The sequence below is a fragment of the Lepidochelys olivacea genome, assembly GCF_965140295.1.
Source record: "Lepidochelys olivacea isolate rLepOli2 genome assembly, chromosome: 14".
NCBI lineage: Eukaryota > Metazoa > Chordata > Testudines > Cheloniidae > Lepidochelys > Lepidochelys olivacea.
The window spans coordinates 22370842-22392241 of NC_140424.1; the positions used below are offsets into that span (position 1 = coordinate 22370842).

Consider the following 21400-nt stretch of genomic DNA (forward strand, 5'->3'; position numbering starts at 1 on the left):
ATCCCCAGAATGCAGTTGTGGCTCCCCACTGGAGCACAGCGGCTGCGCAGTTGCCAAACCTGGCAGGCACATCTGGGTAAAAGGCAGCAGCAGAGCTGGCGAACAGGCCATGGCCTCTTGACATCAGAGGTCAGTGGAAGGCTAATACGCAGCAGCAGCCCAGAAGACATGGAGTCAGGCAAGCATCCAACCATCCCTTCTTTTGTGTTGGCCTAAATCCTTCTTTATGGTTAAATCAAGAAACTGGAGGCTTAATTACAGTCCATGCTTCCAAGGGCAGCAGGCTGGGGAAGCCGCTGTGCAATCTGTTCTTGGAGATGCCCTGATTGCAGTAGAACCACGTGAGCCCGTATCCCTGCTTGCTGCATGCTCAGTTGCTCCTGGAGCATGGCCCTGCAGCTTTGGAGCTAATGGTGCCCAGAGGAAAAGGAAGTGACGCCATAAACGAATGCACAGTTGGGTTCAGGCTCCTTTAATAACATGATCCATAAGCTGACCACTGTTCTTGCCGTGACGGCGATGTCCCTACGCTGTGGCTAATGTCCTGCTGCATAGAATTACCCCGTGGGTCAAAGTGTCATGTTGGTAAAAATGTAGGAAACTAGTGGAAATGATGGGCCAGGTTCTCAGCTGAGAGTAGCAGCAGTACAGTGGAGCTCTGCTGATCTACGGCAGCTGAGGATCCATCCCAGAAATGTCACACTCGTTAGAAAGCAACATCAGATGTGATGTGTTCATTTAAAAGCATCTAGTGCCTGAGAGAAGCGCTTTAGATTAGCAAGGTAAAGGGAGGGTAGCGAGACGAGGGAGGGGAGGCAATGGGTTAGTGCACTCCTGGGGCTGCCCCTCCAGGCATTTGCAGACCTGCTGAGAACTGGAAAAGCTGAGGGGGCGGGAGGAAGCTGCAGGGAAGAACTGAGGAGCATCGGCAGAGCTGTGGGAGGGCGCAGGTCTGTAATACCAGGCTGGCTGGAGGGTCCCACTGGACTAGCAAGGGAATTGCCAGGCACTAGCAGAGCCACGTTGGAAGAGCAGGGGGACCACGTCAGACGTGGCACGTGTTGGCTTCGGCCAGCGCTTTCAACCATCACGTCTGTGAGCCCCAGCCATCACCGGTGCTGAGCTGCTGCTGCCGCCCCCCGTGTGTTGCAGAAACATCACGGAGATGATGACGACGGTGTCTCTGCAGATCGTGGGGATTATCGAGCCCCTCATCCAGCACGCCGACTGGTTCTTCCCCGGAGGTAGGCCGTGCGTCTCCCGCCAGGCGCTGTGTGCTTGCCCAGGTATTGGCGTGGGGAGGGAACATAATGGAGCCGGCCCGCCAGCGCTGAGCCATGGGGGATGGGGGACACAAGCATCCATTCCACAAACCGGCTTGGAGGCCAGTGAATGGGAAAAGGCCTGGACGGTCTCCATCCACTTCCTGGTGACCAGGCACTGACACCAGAAAACCTGCTGCGGCCACTGGCACTGCTGGGCAGAGGGGCCGGAAGCTGGGTGGGGCGGGCCCTGCAGATGGCCCTCTCTCGCCCCGGGGTAGGGCTGGGGCCTTGTAGAGAGAGCTGTGCGTTGTCACTGCGCCCGACCTGCTCTGTGATTTGGGCTGTGGGGCCGCCAGGCCTGCACCTGCCCCAGCTCTGCCCTCCGACTCCACAGCTCTGGTGGCTTAGGAGGGGGTTCTTCCTGCTTGGCCCCACAAGCCCCCTGTGCTCCATGGCCCCGGAAGGCCAAGTTACCTCGGACAGAATCCAGGATGGAGCGCAAGGTGGCTTCACTCCAGCCCAGCCCCCAGTGAGACACGTCTGTGGAGCTAGAGAGAGACCCTCACTGCTCCTCCGGCCCACTCCAGCCATCTCTCCCCTCTAGCTCCTTACCTGATGGCTTATAGTCCCTGTCCCTCATGGAGTCAGCGGCTGGCTGCCCACAAGGCTCGTCCGTGTTCCCAGTCACTCCTCCCACCCCATCAGCAGGCTCCCTGGTGCTGCTGGCAGTGGGAAGGGTTCTGTGTCTGTACAGAGCCTGGCACAATGGGTCCTGGCCCACGGGCGTGCTCCTAGGCACGACTCAGACTAGAAATAACAGCGATAACCCCTCACTGCCCAGAGCCCTCTGCCTAGTCTGGCCGCGAGGAGATGCCCCCGAACAACACTGTACCCTCTTGCTTCCCCGACCAGACATTGAATTCAACGTGACCGGGAACTACGGCAGCCCCATGCACGTCAACCACAACGCCAACTACAGCTCCATGCCCTCCCCTGACATGGACCACTCCGACCGCAAGCAGCACGACCAGGCCCGGCGCCCCCTCAGCGTGGCCACGGACAACATGATGCTGGAGTTTTACAAAAAGGATGGGTAGGGCCTCTTCGCTTCGTTGCCAGGGTTTGGTTTTGGTGTAAGTCTGTTACAGTTGTATGAGCCAGAAGAGGCCGCGCCTGACATAGCCTTGGCTGGGAGATCTGCTTGGGACAGGGGGGCCATGGGCACCGTATCCTGTAGCCTCCGCACTGGTGAGCTCGGATGCCTCGCTGCCTTGTCACTCCCACCCTCCCCTGCTCCTGACCCCTCCACCCTGTCCGATCAGCTGCCTTTGGGCCATTTTAGATGGGAGCAGAGCCATTTCCCCTCCCCCACCTACACCCCCACCCCCAGCCTGAGGGAAGTCACGTTGGAGAGACAAGCTCCACCCAGAGATGAAGGGTTGGGGCAGGAGTCTCTGGAGAGCCCACTAAGTGGGCAGTGCTCCCGAGCCCTCGTCCTGCAAGGAGCTGGCTTGGAGGCGCCGGAGTGGGAGCAGAGGGTGTTCAGTGGGAAGCGGGCCTGCCATGAATTGTTAGGATGAGTTTTCATCACTGGGGTGTGAGAGGCGCAAGCCAGGCGTTTGGGTCTAGCTCAGCCAAGACCAGGGATCCCCAGCCTGCTCAGCAGAGCCTTTTAAGGAAGCCATTGTCCTGCCTTGCTAGTTGTTAAGAGTTCCTATGCACTGATGCGCAAACCCTAGAGAAACACAGAGTCCATCCCTAGCCCGCCGCAGGCCGTACCCATGTCACTGAGACCACATGTCTGGCCTGAGGAAGTCACTGCAGGTTCAGGTTTGGGAAGGAGTTGGGCAGTGCCCTTGGGGGGTGAGGGAACAGTGAATACTAAGTAAATGTCCAGGCCAGCCCCCCCGAAGCTATGGGTCTGTAAATGGACCTGCCCTGGTAGGTCTCCAGGGGCTACCGCAGTGTGAATGTTCCATGATGGGGATTCTTTGCACTTGATCATACCTAAGCACTTCCTAACAATTAATTAATTTGTACGTTTCCCAGTGAGGATGGGCAAGTGTTTTACTCCCCCTCCCCCCCTTACAGAAGGATGAATGACATGAAGTCAGTTGGGCCATGTCAAGTCAGCGACAGAGCTGGGAAGAGATCCCAGGAGTCCCGACTCCTCCCCCGAATCTCTCGGTCTAACCACTAGCAAGCCACCATCCCAGCTTTAGTGTATCTGGTGAGGAAAACAGCCCAGCTGTGTGACAGCTGAATTGGCCAGCTCCGTTGGCATGCACCCCGGTCCCTCTGCAAATCTCTGGGCAGCATTTGCATTTCCCTGTGCACATGGTGCAGCGCAAGCCCAGGAGAGTGGGTGGAATTGGAGCAGAAAGGGCACGCATGCTGAATCAGATTGGGAATATGGCCCAGAGCCCTCAAGGAGCGGGATGGAGGCGGGTGAATGTGCACAAGGTGCTGCCCGTTGGAGTTGTGAGTTAGCAGCAGCCATACTGGAGAGGCAGGCTGCTGCCTGCCTGGATGACAGCAGCCTACGAGTCAGGATTCTCCACCACCGCAGGCAGTCGGGGATCCCTGAATCTCAACTTTCCAAGCCCCCCGGTGTGCAGGGTCTCACCCACCAGAGACAAAAATCAAACCTGAAACATCTTAAAGAACAACTTCTCTCCCTCCCTCCCCACTTGCACACAGCCCCGTCTCCCTCCCACACATTTTGCACTTACCAAAAGTTCCCATCCACTGAGCAAAACCGTCTTGTGTTTGCAGAATCCTCTGAAGTTTCTTCCAACGCCTCCTTTTCCATTGAACAATCTGCTTGTCCTCCTCCTGCCGTAACCAGGATTCAAAGACCTGTCCTCCTTACAGTGTTACCGTGGCCCTCTAAACTCCTGTCCAAACAACAGTTGCTATACCCAATGGAAGCTTTTAGCCTTAGTTTTCTTTTACACTAATACTTGTATGTTTCTGTCCATGCAGCCTTAGGAAAATCCAAAGGTACGGTATCCTCTAGTAGCCACTGGACCCTTTTCAGGCCACCTGTGTTCTGAACACCAAGCCAGAGCTGTTCCAGTAGGCAGTGAGGAAGCCAAAACTGGTTTTTCAACATTTAGTGATGTCAGGAGGCAAATTCTGAGCTGGTTTCTCCCCCGGTGGATCGGTTTCATGGGGTGTAAGCCCATGCCCAATTTGGTCCGATTAGTGCAATTGCCTTAAAAGTCCATTGCACTTTCATAACTTTGGGAAAAAATAAGGGCTCACGTCCTCTTTTGGAGTGATTCAACAGGAAGCTTCTCCAGCTGGGAGGAATACAACAGCGTCACTACCCGGAATACTCTCCTATTCATTTTGGCTTCTAATGGCCCACTCAAGTTTGTGGCTGTTTGGAAAGACCTCACAGCAGGGCAGCCATTTCCCACTGCCACCTTTGTAGTGAAAACTTTTGCCACACACTACAACAGGGCTGCTTGCACAGCCGTCCTCACCTTCCCAAAGGTTGTGATGGGCCGCAGCAGCTTCTGAGCAAAACCAACAAGATCTCGGGCAAGTTGTTACTTTGGTAGCAATCTCTCTTCTGGTGACACTATTGCTCTCTGCAGGGTTGGGAGGGGGCCTGAGCCAATAGCCAAGCCCTAACTTTGATCCTGACCAATGGAGCCTCCGGGCAATGCCACTGACAACGAAGGCATGTTTGGAACCTACCTACACAGTTCTTCCAGGACAGTTCTGACCCTCTACAACCCCTGCTGCCCTGCAAGTTGAATTCCACTGAAGAGCAGTGGGGTTCCCCAGTATAAGAGAATTTTTTAAAGGGCCAGAACTGGATCTCTTCCGAAACAGGTTAGGCCAATCCTCCACTGAGGGTCCTGCACCAGTCTTGTGTCCCAGTGTTTCACGAGGAGCCGTTGGGCTGCACTGGTGCTCTCTGGAAGGAAGGCTGCCAGGATCTGAATAAGCTTTACCAAACTGGATGTAGTGAAATGTTTTTTCTCCCCTCTTGCTGCAATCTGTGCTTTATTTCTTTGCTCTGAACCTTACTTCCGAGATGGTAAGGGAGTGTCTTTGTGTTCCCCCACTCAGCATGGGCGTCAGGGTGATGGACACATCTTGGGTGGCCCGCAGAGGCACCACCATTGTTCGAAAAGCGTCCTCCACCCCGCCTGCCATGCAGCCCCCCGCGCCGCCTTCCGATCTCGCTGCTACTCCTCAGTCACCAATTCCTGAGCAATCTCTTGATATTTCAGCTACTCCCTCCCCTACTCCAACTAGCTTCGGCTTCCAGCCAGGAGCCGAACGGACAAGGTAAGTCCAGGCGGCAGCGACTGCAGCTGCCGCTGCTGCTTTATGTGGCCTTTGTAAACACGCCTAGCTCCTGCTCACCTGCATGTGCCCTTTTGATTTCACGCTTCTGCTTTCTGGTGTGTGTGAATCCAGGCACAAAATAATCCCAAACGGTGACCACCCAGCAGCCAGGAAAATCCCTGAGCAGCCTCGGCGGAAGTGCTGCTGGAAAATGCCATTTCCAGGCTGGCTGGAAAGACAGACGTTTTTTCAAAAGCAGAGACTGGATGCTCAGGGCAAATCCTCCCTTATCCACGCTGCAAATCTGATGGAGATTCTGCGCTCGCAGTTCATGCACCTCACCCACAGAGGGCGCTGTGCTAGGAGTCCCCTATGGAGCACTCCCGTGGCTGGGCGAGCAGGAGACAGGCTTCAGGCTGTCATGTGGGAGCAGGTAGTGCTAACCTAGCGGTCTGTTTCATTGGCCCTGCCTTTCAGTTTTCTCAGTCCTTCCTGCCATTCCCGCTGGTCTCCCACAAACGGGCATTCCTTGGCCAGACCGATCCCCCACATCACCCCATTCCGCTGGCTGGAAGGAAGATGATGCAGGCACTCCTTTTGGGGTCTGTTACACTATGTGGGCCAAGCACAAGCACACTCTTAAATTACACCAGCACCTTGTGCTCTTCTAGCCATCCTGTGTCTCTCCCCCTCCCACCCCACCCCCTTTGCACACTTGGATGCAGATTGTGCACCTGAAAAAAAGCTGGATGACTGCGAGCAAACTTTGCAGCCAGTTTCGGAACCTCCTTTGCAAATGTGCTTAGCCCTGAAATGTCTTTCCCCAAGCTCATTCCTGACTAGAACATCCTCCCACGGAGAGGGAACGTTCACTTCCAGTGCCTCTCTCAGAAGGCCCCGGATTTATTTTGTGTTGGGGGATTCACACACTGCTTCCCGGCGGACAGCCGGAAAACAAGTGAGGCTGTCAGGTGCAGTCACCCGCCTGCGCAGGGAGTGGGGCCGATGTGACTCCTTCGTGCTTCCAATCTGTGCTTCCTGCAAGTATGGAAGTTAGCTTCTAATGTGCTGCATTCCAGGGGGCTTCCCAGCACCCAGCCAGCTCAGCATATGTGCCAGAGAGATTTGTGATGAGCCCTGGCTATCAGGTGGAGAGCTTACACAGACCCCATCTCTTAACATGAGCCACCCTGACACAGTGACTGAAAGCACCAAAAAAATCAACTGTCCTTGTGCAGATGCTCATCTGCTCCAGACCTGGATTTTGCTCCGATTTTTGTGCACCTGTTGACAGCATTTCTTCCCCATCAGTTGTTTGGTAAATTATTAAACACTTGCACATGAAGGGCCAGAACCTGATCTCTGTTACATCGATGTAAATCTGGAGCTTCCTTGTTCATTGCAGTGGAGTTACTCTGGACGTACACTGCTGTAACAGAGACCAGAGCCTGCCACGGCTCGCTCACTCATTAGCTCCTATCGTTGTGTTGAATAGCCACGACCCACAAGTCCCATGGCCCCTAGTTCCACTGTCTGCGTTCGCCTGTCTTGTGTCACAGTGTATCTCCCAGCTGGTACATTGCACCTGCTCCTGTCATAATCTGAATGTGTTCGTTTTCTTATTCCCTGACCCTGCTTAGACGCCTTTCTCACATGTCAGTGTCCTTTCTGCCTGACTTTATGCAGATGTTACAGCATTAGCCTCAGTTCCCAGGACTATGTAAGTCTGTTCCCCTCCCCTCCCTGAGAGCCAGCCTCTGCAGGAGACACACGGAGGGCACTTCCATCCCTGTGGGTGGGAAATCTTGCCGTGTGCTCTCTTTCCACTTCCATCATGTCCTGCCTCCCTCCTGGTGCCCTTTCTTTATAGACTGGTGTTGTGCTAAACAGAGATCAAATGGGGCGATGCGGATCCAGGGGCCAGGCGGAGGGAGAGGAACAGGGCCGAGAAGCAGACCCCTATAACATGAAAGACATGCAACGGCATTAGAAAGCGTTCCATGCTTCCCTGCCCTGCTCCCCCAGGGGAGGGCTCTCCTTTACCCAGTGAATGCATGTTCAGGAGTTTGGAAAGGGGGTTTAGGTGTCGCCCTTTAGGGCATCACCACTGCAGACCCTTTGACACTTGCCTGGCCTTCCATTTTGGCACAATGCCCTGCTATTCTGACTATACTCCCTGGCTTGGGCCCTCTCTTTGCCACTCCTGCCTTGCCGTTCTCTAGATCAGTGGCTCCCAGCCCCAGGCTGTGCCCTTGGTGCTTCAGGCTTTGTGACTGGCACCCTGGGCTACCCTTCCCTCCTGTTATGATGCCCTGCTGAGCTAGGCCCCAGTGAAGAGCCTCGGCCCGCCTCCTGTTCAGCCGTGGGCACCCTGGCCTTGTGTGGCCCTCGGGTGGCTTGTGCAGTTGTAAAGCCAGAGTGCAGCCACGACTGGGTCAGGTTCGAGCCCCCCAGGGCCACAGAAGGGTGACGGTGGGCACAGGCTCCAGCCTTAGGGCCAAACTCTGGCCTCCGCTTCCCCAGAGTAAAGCCGACACTCTGCAGGTTTCAGTGGCGCAATGAGTCCATTGACCCGTGTAAGCGAGCTCAGACCCCAGCCCCAGGGCCGTCACCCCAGGAGGCTGGAACCCACTGCTCTGCCCCCCTGGTCCTGCCTCCCTGCGGCAGACTCTGGGCTCAGTGTTTCTTGTGGCGGTCGTTGTTGTTGTTGTTGTTACTCTTCTTTGCTTCTCTGCCAGCCTCGCCGCTCCGGGTGGGTTTCTCCCTGTACCAACACTTCTGCTCTTGTTTTTGTCTGTCTGTCTGTTTGGACATTTTGCAGCACGGATGATGTGTCGTCTAGTTGGTTGGAGTCCTGTTACCACTACCCTTCCCCCGAGGACGACAGGCCCCCCCCTTACCCTTGCTATCAGCACCTCCGCTATTACCACCCCCAGGCTCGGCCCGAGGCCCCCTTGCCACCCTACCGGTGGTCGGGGCACAGCCAAACTCTGCCTCCCCGCTCCTCCTCCTCCTCCTCCTCCTCTCCCAGCCCTCAGCCGCTTGACATTAACTCGAACCCGAAGCCTTGCTTCCTGCACCTCCCCAAGCAGAGCTCCCTCACCGAATCGCATGCTCTCGAAACTAATCTCTCCACCCTCTCCATCAAACCCCCACTTGTCTTAGCCAAACCAGACCCACCTGGCGCTCCCTACCTCTCCCTTATGTCAGCCTCTCCCCCCTGGGTCGGCTGCGCCAGCGACAGAGGAGCCGGCCTGACTAGGTAAATACCTGTGTGTTTGAGGATGAAAGGGCCATGTGCGCGGCAAGGGGTTCAGAGCCGTCGGCTCGCCGTGCACTGCGGCGACAGCCACCGGGCAGGGACAGGTCCCATGGCCCAGGCCGAGCCTTCTCGCCCCGAGAAGCTGCCATTGCGTGGGTCGGCTCTGGGCAGCTCGTGAAGGGGGCGGACGGGGCGCTCTGCCAGGCACTGCCACCTTCCCATCATGTCCCAGCCTGTTTCCCACAGAGCAGGGGCGCAGGGCCAGCCCTTCCCCCACCCGTGACAGAACCACGAAGCAAGGAGCGTCACAGGCCAGGTCACACCGCTGTTGATCCAGAGCAGCTCCCTCGACCCAGTGGTGCCCTCGTGAGCCAGTGGGGTTAGCCGCCTCTGCAGTGCAGGCTGTGAATGGCTGCTACCTGGCCCGGGCAGCTTGCAGTTACTCACCCAAGGAATCCCGGTGAGCCGTTATATCGCTTGCTATGCTGCCTTGTCCAGAGGTTCTTTGCTGCTAAGTGGCCTGGACCCCTCTATCCATTTCTTGGCCATTGCAAGTGAGCGCCATAGCTGGGGATTAAGAAATGGACTTGAGGCGGAAGCTTTAAAAAAAAAAAAACCCAAAACCAATCCCCACGACAAGTTCTTAGATGCATTGACTCCAAGGCCAGCAGCATCCCTTGGGATCAGCTACTCCGGCCTCCTGTATCACATAGGCCAGAGAACTGCCCCCAAATAATTCCTAGAGCACTTCTTAGCAAACAGAGCTCCCTCTGGAGGAGCAGCCGTTTGTGGGGGAGGGAAGGGGTTTTGTTCTGCTCTGTCTCAGCTGTATGCCATGCGACTAGGAGGGCTGCAGCATCGCTTCATGCTCTCATTGTGCTCCGCCTGCTTGAAAAGACGTACGCATGTCTTGAGTCCAATGTGTAGCGCGTCTCTGGAAGCACCTTCTGTCGGGAAGGGGGTTGGCTTTGCCAGTGCGAACGGCGGCTCTTAGCGAGGCCTGCATGCCGGAAAACAGACCAGAGTGTGAGGAGTGTGAGCCAAGTGACCCTGGGCTATGGGGCAGAGGGAGGTCCATGGGGTGGCTTCAAAACAAAGGGACTTACATGTTTTCCTCCTTGTTCCTGTTTGTTTCTTTACAGTACTTTAAAAACCAAGGAGCTGTCGCCCGTGTCTGGGCAGAAAGGCAGCCCAGGCTCCGGTCATGTGGCCCCATGTGGGAGCATGCAGCAGGTGGCCAGTCCCACTCAGCAGCTGTCCACGGAGCAGAGCCCTCACACGCTGCGCAAAGGTATTTGTTGCCTTCCCAGGCCAGGCTTAATGTAACCAGTACAAGATGATGAGTGTAATCAAGTAGCAAGCTTCATGCACACACAGCCAGGCGTGGGTCGTGCCCTCTAGCACGGCATTCTGAGTGTGCGTGGGCGCAGATTGTCCGGTGGGGCCATTACTGTCTCAGGGATTTGAAGGTATGTTTTCCTGGTGCCTGCAAAGGTGGTCTTTCATGTGTCTGGATCTCCACACTGTCCAGCTCACAGAAGGACTAATCATATGACCATCTGGTATTTGCATGCACCCTACTTGCCTAGCGCTGGATTTCTTCCAGCGATGGCCCTGCGTGGAGGTGACGAAGGCCAGCTCTCTGGTAGAAGCCCTTTGCCGGTGTATCTATACAGGCAAAGCACTCCGAGTGTGGATACACTGTAACACGCGCACACACAAACACACACATGCATGCATGCTTTGCTGGTAAAAGTGCAGTTGTGTTGGTGCAACTGCGTGGCACAGCTCGGTTGGTCAGGGATCATGCCCTCATGACCTCATGCCCTGGCTAACTGAGCTGTGCTAGCAGAAGTTTGTGTGTAGACTAGGCCGAAGACTCCTGTCAGAAGGACAATTACAATTTGGTCTGGGCCAGATCCTGGGCTGGTGTCAGTCAGTTTAGCTCGATTTAGTCAACAGGGCTACATTGATTTACACCAGCTGAGGATCTGGCTCATGATAAGACTCATATGAAAACCATGTTGGGTCTTGATTTGATGAAGGCTGTTGCTAAATTAAATGCTGTGGAGATCTCCCATGATCCCCATCTTTATGTCAGGGAAATGAGCTTGCCACTGACTGCTGGAGCTGAGGAAGACGTGATAGGTTGGTTACACTTGCTTTGTATTTGAGAGTTCTCATTGCAACCACAGACTTCTTTGTTTGTTTGCTCAAATGAAAGCTACAGATGCTCCGCAGGGGCTGCTGAGAATTCCCACCCAGAAGCAGGAATTACATCTCACCAGTTCTCATCAAATCCCCAAGCTGCCCTGTCTGGGTGGACCCCAGACACTGGGATAATTACAATGTGGGTCAGAGAAGCCTCCAAATGTCTGAGTACTCGTGCAAACCACCCCTCGGAACCTTTGGAGGTTGGTCAATAGACAACGGGTAAAATTTTCAAAAGCACCCGAGGGCCAGATTTTGAAAGGTATTTAGCTGCTTAAATATGTAGCTAGGCGCCTGGTGGGATATTCCAAATGGACTCAGGTACTGACGAGCCTTCCAGTGAGACTTGGGCTCCTAAGTGCCTAAATCACTTTTGAAAATGGGACTTAGACTCCTAAGTCACCTCGGCACTTTTGAAAATTTTGCCCAATATGTCTTAACAAAAGCACACTCAGTACCTTGGTCAATGGAGCTTTCAGCTCCTAGAGTTCTGCCTTCCCTCCCCATCATCCATTGCCACATAGAGGCGGAGTGGCCTCATGTGAAAACGCACTCCCAGTGCTGCCATGTGAATATCACACCTTCCCTCTGTCTTCCAAAACACATCTCCACAGACCTCAGAAACTGACGAGGCTGCACACTTGCGCGGGAAGCTCCTACCTGACTGGAGGGCAGGAGTGAGCCCACGGATGCACAGTTCTCACCGGAGAAACCCAAGGAGTTTGTTCATGGCTAATATCACCTGCTTGATTAAGTGAGCAGTCCCTGCAGGACATTGGCAAGGCCTGCCTCACAAAGTCATTTTGCTGGGAAGTGGAGCTGTGAGGCATGGGAGACAGGCTGGAGTTCGCATCCCTTTGCTCCTGGGTTGACTTTAATTCAATGTTCATGAGTATGATCCCTTGTTCCACTGTGTTTGGCACATCCACCATGGTCCCTGTTACATGCTGGTTCCCATCTCACAGGGGCTGTTTAAGCACAAGCCCCTTATGCCCCTCCCAGGTGCCATCTTGAAATGATCAAGAATATTCTGACAGCCACAAATCTTGGTAGATGCAAAGGGCAAAGCTCTCCACTTGGATCCCTGGTGCATATAGCGAGGACAGTGTTTTCCTGAGAATGCGTACAGGACAGGTGTATTTGCACATGTAAGGATCTGTTTTGCAGGCACAGCTGCAACCGTTGGCAGATATGGTGCTTTGTAACTGGCGTCCAGCCTGGCCCTTGGTGACCTTTCCCTAGTGTAACAGGCTGTCTTTGTGGCTATGAATAAGGAGGGGTTCTACAATCTGGTCCATGGAGAAGATAAGGGATCGTGTCTTTAGCTTGGCTAGGAGCAGCCAGAGGGGTTGGAGCTGTAGGATGAGGGTTCTAGTCCAGGTTACCTATGTGTGTGATTTGCAGAGTAATCGCACGCAGCGCCTGGGTGTATTGCAGCACCAGAGCAGGAGAGCCCAGCTTCTCACATGCAGGAGTTGTAACATCAGGTAGGTATAAGAAGTGCTAAGGACCCTGTGCTTCACTTAATGGCATCTCTGTCTCTTTTTGTCTTCCACAGTTTCAAAGAAGCTGGCTCCAATCCCACCCAAGGTGCCCTACGGCCAGTCAGGCGGTATGTCCGACCAGTCCACGGGGCAGCCATCCCCCGTCAGCCTGTCTCCCACCCCTCCGAGCACCCCTTCACCCTATGGACTGAATTACCCACACGGCTACTCACTGGCCTCAGGCCAGCTCTCCCCAGCTGCTGCTCCTTCCCTGTCTTCTCCTCCTTCCCTGACGAGCACTTTAACCAAGTCTCGACCCACCCCTAAGCCAAGGCAGAGGCCCACGCTGCCACCACCACAGCCTCCCACAGCAAGCCTGACCGGCGCTAGCCCGCAGTCCATGGACCACACCCTGCTAGATGACATGTCCCCCGGGGAAAGCATGTCCACAGGTAACCGAGCCGTTCGCTCCCTAGAGCTTTGATCAGATGCCTTGCAGGGTACAGCGAGGGAAGAGGCGAGTGCCTTCAGCTAGTTTGTCGCCCCACCAGCGAGTCTCGGTGGCATCAGTTATCCGACGAGTCGGTGTTATCGTGGGCTGAGGGGATGAGCATGGGGATGCCAGGGTCCACTGTGCTGCAGGCACTACAAAGGGAGTCAGTGCAAAATCTGACGCCGTTGGGCCAACGGAAACGTGCTCCTGGGTGTTTGGATCCAGGGCCAATATGCAGGGTCTTTAAGGTGCTTTTATTTTAAGGAGTGATGGGGACAAGTTTTAACTCTTACATCTCTGCATCCCCCCTCTGAATCCGGGCTTCCTTAGAGGGGCGATCGCTGAGAAGGCAAATACCTGAGGGTAAAACCTGCCCTGGCAGTGAGGCAGAATTTAAACGGTCAAACACCTGTGTAGGAAAACACAGCTCTCTTCTACCACGTGCTGTGTTGGCAGCCACCCCACAGGCTGAGGGTCCTTAGTGAACCCTTGGTGCCGCCATCAAGCCCTGGAGTGCAGCAGACAGGACTTGTGCTAGCTGGCTCAGGTGCTCTGTTCACGGAGGCTGCAGAATAGATTTCAAAGCCATGCAGGCTTTTGTTGTGACCCATCTGGTGGGATCTTCTCCACACTGCAGGTTGAGCCCTTGCAACAGCCTTTGGTAAGTCTTACAGTTGGCTCTCTCGGTTTTTTAGAACTGTCCTTACACACACACACCTCTCTCTAGGAGATGCTTTGAGGCATCCCCTGAGACCTCCAGATAGGTGGGGAAGTTGATATAGAAGTATAGCATATAGTGGAAGGCAAACTGGCCCAAGGACCTTAGGATGGCGACAGCATGTAGGCCTATCTGGTGTCCTTTTGCCTGCTCTGAGAGACTGGTCCTCGTTTTGAGGTATATCTCATGACCCCCTAATGACTAGAAACGCGTTATACGTGGTTGGAAACATGGGAATCGTAGCTTTCCATTGATGTGTAGTGGATCTTTCTACTCTTGACAGTTCATGAGAGAGAGAGTATTTCAGTGATACTCTTGCATGTCCGCTGACTCCTTCACTTGTAGAACAGCATCTGTGGCCCAGCCAATCCAGTCCTGATCTGCTGGGTTGTGCTCAAAGGATTCACAAGGGAAATAATACAAATGCCCCCCTATTACTCCAGGATTGCAGAGCAGGCGATGGTAAATAGGAATGGCAGATTGGTTTGTGTCTGAGTTCTCTCCATGCAGGTTTCGGAAGCTAGTTTCTTTATACTGTAATGTATTCTATGTTCTGTTTTATGACTTGACAGCCACAATTCTCTGAACCGTGTTTCTGTTGTGTTCTTGTCTCCTTGTTGCTGCTTATTTTTGTTTCCTTTCTCCCAATCCTATGATTGTGTCCTTGCAGCTGTTTGAGGCGAGTGATGCAATATTGGATAGGTGTGAGGGGGATTCTCAGGGTAAGCTGGAGTTCCCATGCAAACCTCCCTCCTCTGGCACTTGAAAAGCTAACCCCCTAGACTGACCTCCAGCAGCTGGCTGTTGCGTCAGATTCACCACTAATTCCATCTTGCTCTCTTTGGCCTTTGCATGGGGCTCGCTGAACCGGAATTGCATGGCTTCTTGGGACTGTGACCGTATTGCAAGTTCACCAATAATTACCTTATTAGTAAACTTGTTCCTTTTGCTTCCTGGAACCGCTGGCCTTTGTTCCTGCCCCCTTTATATATTGAAATCAGTAAACGAAAACAACCCTGTGACCAGCTCCTAACCTTCCCCTCCCCTCTTTTCCCCTCCCAACCATGGCTTAGAACTGACCCGTATGAATAATTTCTCCCTCTTCCATTTCATGTATTGTTTTTCAGAAGGGATGTCATGATATTGCCGCTCTTAATTGCCTTGATTGGGTATTGATGCCGATGGTATGTTTCCTGGGGATATTTGGCATCACTAGGTGGTGCTTATTTACTCTGACCAGGAGCGCTCTGGAAATGCGCGCCGATAAAACAAACCAATAGCCTCATGCTAATGCGCTGCAGCTTTAAAAGCTCAGTGTCCTAGGCGACGAATGAGGCTTGCATGCTAGGCACATAGTATGGGACTGTTAGGCTGAGCAGCCCAGTCGATAAAAACAGCCACTGTAAGTCACTGCAGTGCCCCCCCAGTATAACTCCACCTGCACGCGCAGGGCCAGCACGTCAGTGGGCCTCCACGGTGCACCAACGGATGCCCTGCACGTTCTGATGGCGTGTGAACTGGATGAGCGTGTGTCCACAGGCTGGCCTCCACCGCGGTGTTAGAAAATCTAACCGACCAAAAATCTCTCACTCCACCTAGGCATGCTTTGGTCTCAAGCTAGCTAGCCTGTCGGGGGATGCGTAGGTGCTCCAGCTAGTAACGCAGTGGGAACAAAGCTATTCTGTGGTGCTAATCCAGCCACCCTGGGCAGCTCCAAGGTGTGGCTGCTCTCACTAGAGCTAAGATAACTTGAGTACAGCTAACTTGAGCTAACACTGCTCTGAAGACAAGCCCTAAGGGGCTGTCAAGGCTAGAATTTTTGCTCCTGTTTCCACACAAGTTAATTGATTGCCATTTAGCTCAGGTTAGCTAACGTGTTTGTAAATACTAGTCCAGTCCCTCCACAAACGCTTGTCCCAGGGCTCAGATATTAGTGGTTTATCTCAGGGTCCAGCCATGGGCAAGGCCAAGCATTACTAGAGCATCTAGACTAACATTTGCAAGGCTGTTAGCTAACTTATATGGAAACGGGCACAAAAACTCTAGTCTAGACAGACCGTAAGTAGCCATTTCACAGGCTGTAGTCATGACAACACACCCTGGTTTGCTATGATCTTCCCCTTTATTTTTCCAGCAGGGGTTTCCTCAAAGTCTTCCCATTACATGCTGCAGAACCTTAGTCTGATGGAAACAATCTCACAACGCTGGTTAGCAGTGAGCTTATTTCAAATACACATGACAATTAGGCCTCATTATTTCAAAAATTAAAACTGCTTAATATCTGAAAACTGGACACCCCCCCCCTTCCCTGCCTCCCTGAGGCCCTGCTCCCCAATCCCCTGCCCATGCTCCACCTCTTCTCCCAGGCCCCACGCTTGCTCTGCCTCTTCCCTTGAGGCCCCACCCCGTTCACGCCCCTCTTCCCTCTGCTCTGGGGCTGAAATGGCAGCTGCAGCCTGATGCAGAGCCTGCCCAAGAGATGCAGGTAGGAGGCAGCCCAGGCCAAGCAGGGGCTAGTGCAGGTTGATGACCCAGCGCCTTCCCCACATCACTGCTGTAACCAGACTTTTGGTGTCCGGTCAGTTCGTCTGACCGGACACTGCCTGGTCCCCTTTTCAACTGGACTTTCCAGTCGAATACTGGACACCTGGTAACCCTATCCAAAGCAGCTAAAATATAGATCCCCTCACGTCGTGTGAGCCAGCTGTACCCCTAGTCCCACTGGCCAGATATGCAAAATGGTCCAATATCTGCAGCTGCTCGTTTGGCATCAGGGAAGAGATCATCCCATGGACAAATGGCCCAGCCTTAGCGCAGGGGGCTTGCTAGGTGACTTCTCGAGGTCCCTGCTAGCCCTACAGATCTGTGGTTCTAAACACGCCTCCCTGGTTACACATCCACGCTGCAGGCTCTGGATAATGCTGATGCCCCCAAGAGGCATTAGTTGCACTCCTGAAAACGTGGGCCCACTCCCATGTTTAAGGCTGCGCCAGGCAAGCTGTATTCCTGTTGGCAAGGGGCGCTTGTGCGGTCACTAGGAACAATGGACCAGTGACGGTGGGAAAGGAATATAAAAATCTGGGGGCAAATTTCTGGTGGAGCAAGCTCAGGGAAGTCAGCAGGGTTGCCCTGGTGTTGGCAAGAGCAGAATTTGGCCCCTGGTATAAAATGAGCATAAATCTTCATATAAAGTGTTGCGGAAGGGGAGAGGAGGTGTGGGCCTTGTCCCACCGTCCCGTCCCTCTGGGCCGCACATCCCCGGAGCAAACCATATGGGTCTGAGAGCGGGTACTGTGCCCGTGGCATTTGCCAGTCATAACCCCTGTGGGCCAAACTCTGCTTCCAGGCCCACACAGCAAATCTCAGCTGGGATCCTCTGCTCTCTACCAGGCAGGCTTATGCAGGGCTTGGAGTGCTCTCTCTCCAGATCTCCATCTGTGCCCAGGCCTACATATTGCGTGGGGTTTCTTTTTTAACTCTTTAACTCCAGGACTTGAGTTTGCTCCTCCTCAGGGCTCCAGACTGAGGAGTAGGAGCTCAGAAAACCCAGCGCCTGTTTCTCCAATCTTTCCCTCCCGCAGGCCCCAGCCTCCTCTGGACCCATGCTCAGTGTGACCCTTCCCACTAGCCACCCATAGGTCCAAAAACGTCCCTCCCATGCACAGGTGAAGAGCTGCCTGCCTGATTCACCTTCAGCCCAGAGCCATGGCCTGGCTCCATGGCAGGCTGTGCCTGTCCCTGGCTGTTTCCACTGAGGTGACCCACCTTCCCTTCCTCTTGGTGTGAAGTGGGGCTCAGAGTAGCACAGAGCCCGGGGGCAGGGGGAGAGTTGCCAGGCAGGGAGAGGCAAGTTGGACCAGGACTGACTCTACCCAGGAGGCCCCTGTCCAGCTCTGCCTCCCTCTGGCCACAACACCCCCCCCCATCCCCTCCCCTGAAGGTATGAAGTGCCGCCCGCCTGGCCAGCATTCGAAGGGTTACTAGCAATGTTCCCTCTAATTTTTTCCATCCTTGTGCGGACTGAATTTTGTTATGTGCACCAATATCAAGGTGTGTGTGGATGTGCGCCACTAGCAGAAACAAAAAACCTAAATATAATGTGTGTATTTAAAAAGTTACCATAGGGATAATTACTCCAGCCAGGACAGGTTGAGCATTTTAGAACTCACTACTCAAAGAATTAAATGGAAGCATAAGAGAAATAAAAATTATGAAATGCACAGACCAGTCAAAAAGCTAAAATGACACACTTTGAAAGAAGCATGAAGAAGTAACAACAACAACAATACAAGTATGTGTTCGGAGGTGAGTGTGAAAGACTGTGTGTGAGAGAGAGAGAGAGTGTGTGTGTGTGTGTGTGTGTGTGTGAGACACACAGCCTCCACACAAGTGTCCAGAGCTGGAGCCCACCAGGCCCTGGGCCGGCTGCTGGTCTGTGGAAATCCATGTGGCGTGGGTGCAGCCAGCTCGCTCTGCGGTGTGGAGGACTGAGCTCTGCTCTTCGTTCCCTGGGCTGCAAGGACCTGCCGTGCCACGGACGCAGCACCCTCTGCGTCTGTATCTCCCTAGCTGCTCTTCCTGTCGGGGCAGCTAGAAGAGCAGATTGGCTCAACGTAGGCTGCTTGAGGGAGACAAAGGGGTAAAATGGGGAGGGGGAAGTCCCAGAAGCGCCCCCCCCACCCCTCCAAAGCAGAATAACTTGCTATATTTGAAACCTGCATTGATGGCCCCTTGACCCTTCCCCAAAGGCCAGTCCACGTACCTGTCCGGCCACATGCCTATGCACACCCCACCCTCAAACGGGCCTCGTGTGTGTCACTCGTTTCCCTATGAGACTGGAAAAGGGTGAATGCATGGAATGGGGCTGGCCTTGGTGGCTAATGTGGTAATTGCGGTATTTGCATTTGGCAGCTGGAAAGGACCCAGCTAATGAGGTGGCCACGTATTTGGGAGAGTGAGTTTAATATCCTTTTGTGTCTTCCCTCCGCCCCGCAAGCAATCTCTCCTGCCCAAGGAGGAAAGATGAAGGGGCTGAATATTGGCAGGTTTGAAAGGGAGGATGGGGTGAGGTTTAGGACGTAGCCATCAGTACATGAGAGGTGATAGCTCCTTGAGTGTGAGATCTACTGTCCAAGTCCTGCCCTGGAGACATTCACGACTAGACAAGGCAATAGAGAGTGTCCTCGCGGGATCAATCCTGTATTCCCATAGTGGGGTAGGCTAGATGGCTCCATAGCGTTTTCAACTGTAATGTCTACACTGGGAAAGGATTGAAAGGGACTAAGGCGAATCTGCAAAGACTAAGGGTCCGAAACAAAAACAAGGGGCAGTAGGAGGTGCCAGTTTCTGCCCCGTGTTTTGGAAAGCCACTGGGCTCAGCACTTGTGCTGAGTCCTAGCAGGCCCGTGGTGCTCGTGACCAGAATGAGAGAGAGGCTGGCTGCTGCGACGGAGGCACCCAGGCCTCAGGAGAGGAAGTGAAAATGATAGAAGGTGCCAGCCAAGACTTTATTATGACATCCCTGTTCTCTGACATTAAGTGTACTAGCCTGAGAACCGTTTTTGCCGCTAAGAAAAAGCAGCACCTCCCAAGCTCCTTTTTGCTGATCTCATCTGTCCGTCTTAGCGCGGGTTCACCCGGAGCAGCCTCTTACCTCTGCCTTTCTGTGCCCAATTGCAGATCTCGTCCACTTTGATGTTCCTTCTATACACATTGAGGTTGATCCTGCACTCCACGGAGATCCACTGGAACAAACCCAGAGACATTCCGTGGCAGGGAAAGTCGATTCGGAAGAGGAAGAATCGGAAAGCACCGCCCTATGACATAGCGTCCCCTTCCCGCATTGACTCTCTTGTACATACATGTGATCTCATAACCACTACGGTCTGGAGACCTTGCCATGGCGGGGTTTGCTCTGTCGGGGCTCCATTCGCCAGCTACTGGCGTGAACTGGCTGGATGGACATGTGTGACTTGCAGCAAACAGGGACAGCCTGTCTCCATGGCAAAATGCATTTCTGGGGCAGTTTCGATTATTTATTTCCATGGGTTTGTTTCGCCTTATCCAAACTTTGCCTTTTGACTTGGTGCCTAAGTATTCCCCTTTCAAGCTTTCAGCCCTGTTCCAAAAATAACCCCAACCCCCCTCCCCCAAACACAAATTCCCCATTGCTCTTCAGCTTGGGGGAGGGAGGCAGGGTGGTCACTGCAGTAATGGTGCCCAGTGGGTTCGGCTCGTTGGGTTCCACCAGCATCCCCTTGCCTGGTAGCTGGTGAAATACGCGCCCGGTGGCCCATTGCTTTTCCAGCCGCGCTGCTGTGCCGTCAATGATGCCGATGCTGTCTCCATCCCCTGCAGGAAGGCTGCCATGGGAGAGGTGTCCTCTTTAACCCTTAAAAGCCTGTTGTTTTCCAGACTGTCTGCCAAAATGACCGTTTTAGGGTGACACCTGCAGGGTGGTCTCCAGGAGAGTGTTTGCCCCAGTGGGATCTGAACCACATCTCATTGTTCCCAAATACCTCACCCTGGCTTTTTTCCCTTTCGTTGTTGGCTTGACTCCTTGTTGTTGGCCGGGGAACGATTCCCTGTCTGAACCGCGGCCAGAGATTTGTCGAGGAACCAAGTGTGACTGTTCTTCTTGGGACTGCGGCAGGCAGTTGGGAGTGGCATGGACGTGCCTGCCACTGGCAAGGGAGGCGTGAGCCCCGTTGCTGTGAACGGCACCAGTTTGTGCTGGAGAGCAAGGCCATGCTTTGAATAGCAATAATGTGCTCATGCTGTGTCCCCCTAACCGTGCTTTAGAAGGTGAGATGTGGCCCAGGTGACCTTGCCTTTCCAGCTCACTGCTCACCAGCGCAACTTCCTCATCTCCCCCCCACACCCTGTGTCACATATTCCTGCATCAGTGTCTGCAAGGAGAGGGGAGGGCGAAACTGACGACAGGGACATGTTACCAGGGACCTGATTACAGTTTACTCAGCGCTGGGCCTTAGTTAACTCTTTTGTTCGGGTGGTGTGGAGCAGAGGTTTTGGTGGTGCATGCAAAGACAAATTTAACCTTTTATCCTTTTGAAAGATAGATATATATATATATATCTGTCTGCATAGATATATATATATATTATATATTTGTATATATAAATAGATCTATATATATATATTGGTTTTATTTGAGCCATTCCATCTGAATTGGTGTACCAATGTAAATTGAAATGCTTAGCATCCCCGGATCCAGTATAAATGTATAAAGAAATATTCTCTCACAGCCGTATTTGCAAGTTACGATGTTACAGCTTTTTGCACAGGTCATAAGTGCAACTCATCACCCAAACTGTAATGGGGACACGGGGTGGGGGCCGGGGGTGTAGTGCAAAATCACCTGAAATAAATGTGCAAATTGCTGTCAAAACTGTTGGTAAAACTGGGGTTCTTCTCCTCGAACATGGTCAACTTCTTGTATTTTCAGCAGTTCCTCCAGAAGGACTGCACGTTTGTGTCTCTCACTCTGACTTGAAATATCAACACCCTGAGCAGCTTCTTTAAAGAAGCTGCACGCTTAACTCCCCACGCCACCCTGCCCCCAACTCTCCCTGAAGAGTGTTCTCATTAAAATAGAATCAACTGATGTTGTCTGCTGAACCCTTTTATGTAGCCTCTAAT

General features: G+C 53.5%; 1 protein-coding gene across 10 annotated transcripts in view; it reads left to right on the plus strand.

Annotated features, from left to right (window-relative positions):
- Positions 1-21365, plus strand: part of ARHGAP44 (Rho GTPase activating protein 44) — a 152920-nt gene extending 131555 nt beyond the window's left edge. For 3 of the 10 annotated variants that reach the window (XM_084647137.1, XM_084647140.1, XM_084647143.1), the window contains 8 exons: positions 1153-1244; positions 2178-2358; positions 4251-4268; positions 5352-5573; positions 8395-8835; positions 9978-10126; positions 12605-12982; positions 19421-21365. In XM_084647137.1, the coding sequence (XP_084503263.1) occupies positions 1153-1244; positions 2178-2358; positions 4251-4268; positions 5352-5573; positions 8395-8835; positions 9978-10126; positions 12605-12982; positions 19421-19563 (1624 nt within the window). In that variant the 3' untranslated portion in view covers positions 19564-21365. Of the gene's footprint in view, positions 1-1152; positions 1245-2177; positions 2359-4250; positions 4269-5351; positions 5574-8394; positions 8836-9977; positions 10127-12604; positions 12983-14411; positions 14464-19420 lie in introns of all 10 variants that reach the window. The other 7 variants (XM_084647139.1, XM_084647141.1, XM_084647146.1 and 4 more) reach the window with 5 other exon arrangements.
- The last annotated feature ends 35 nt before the right edge of the window (positions 21366-21400 follow it).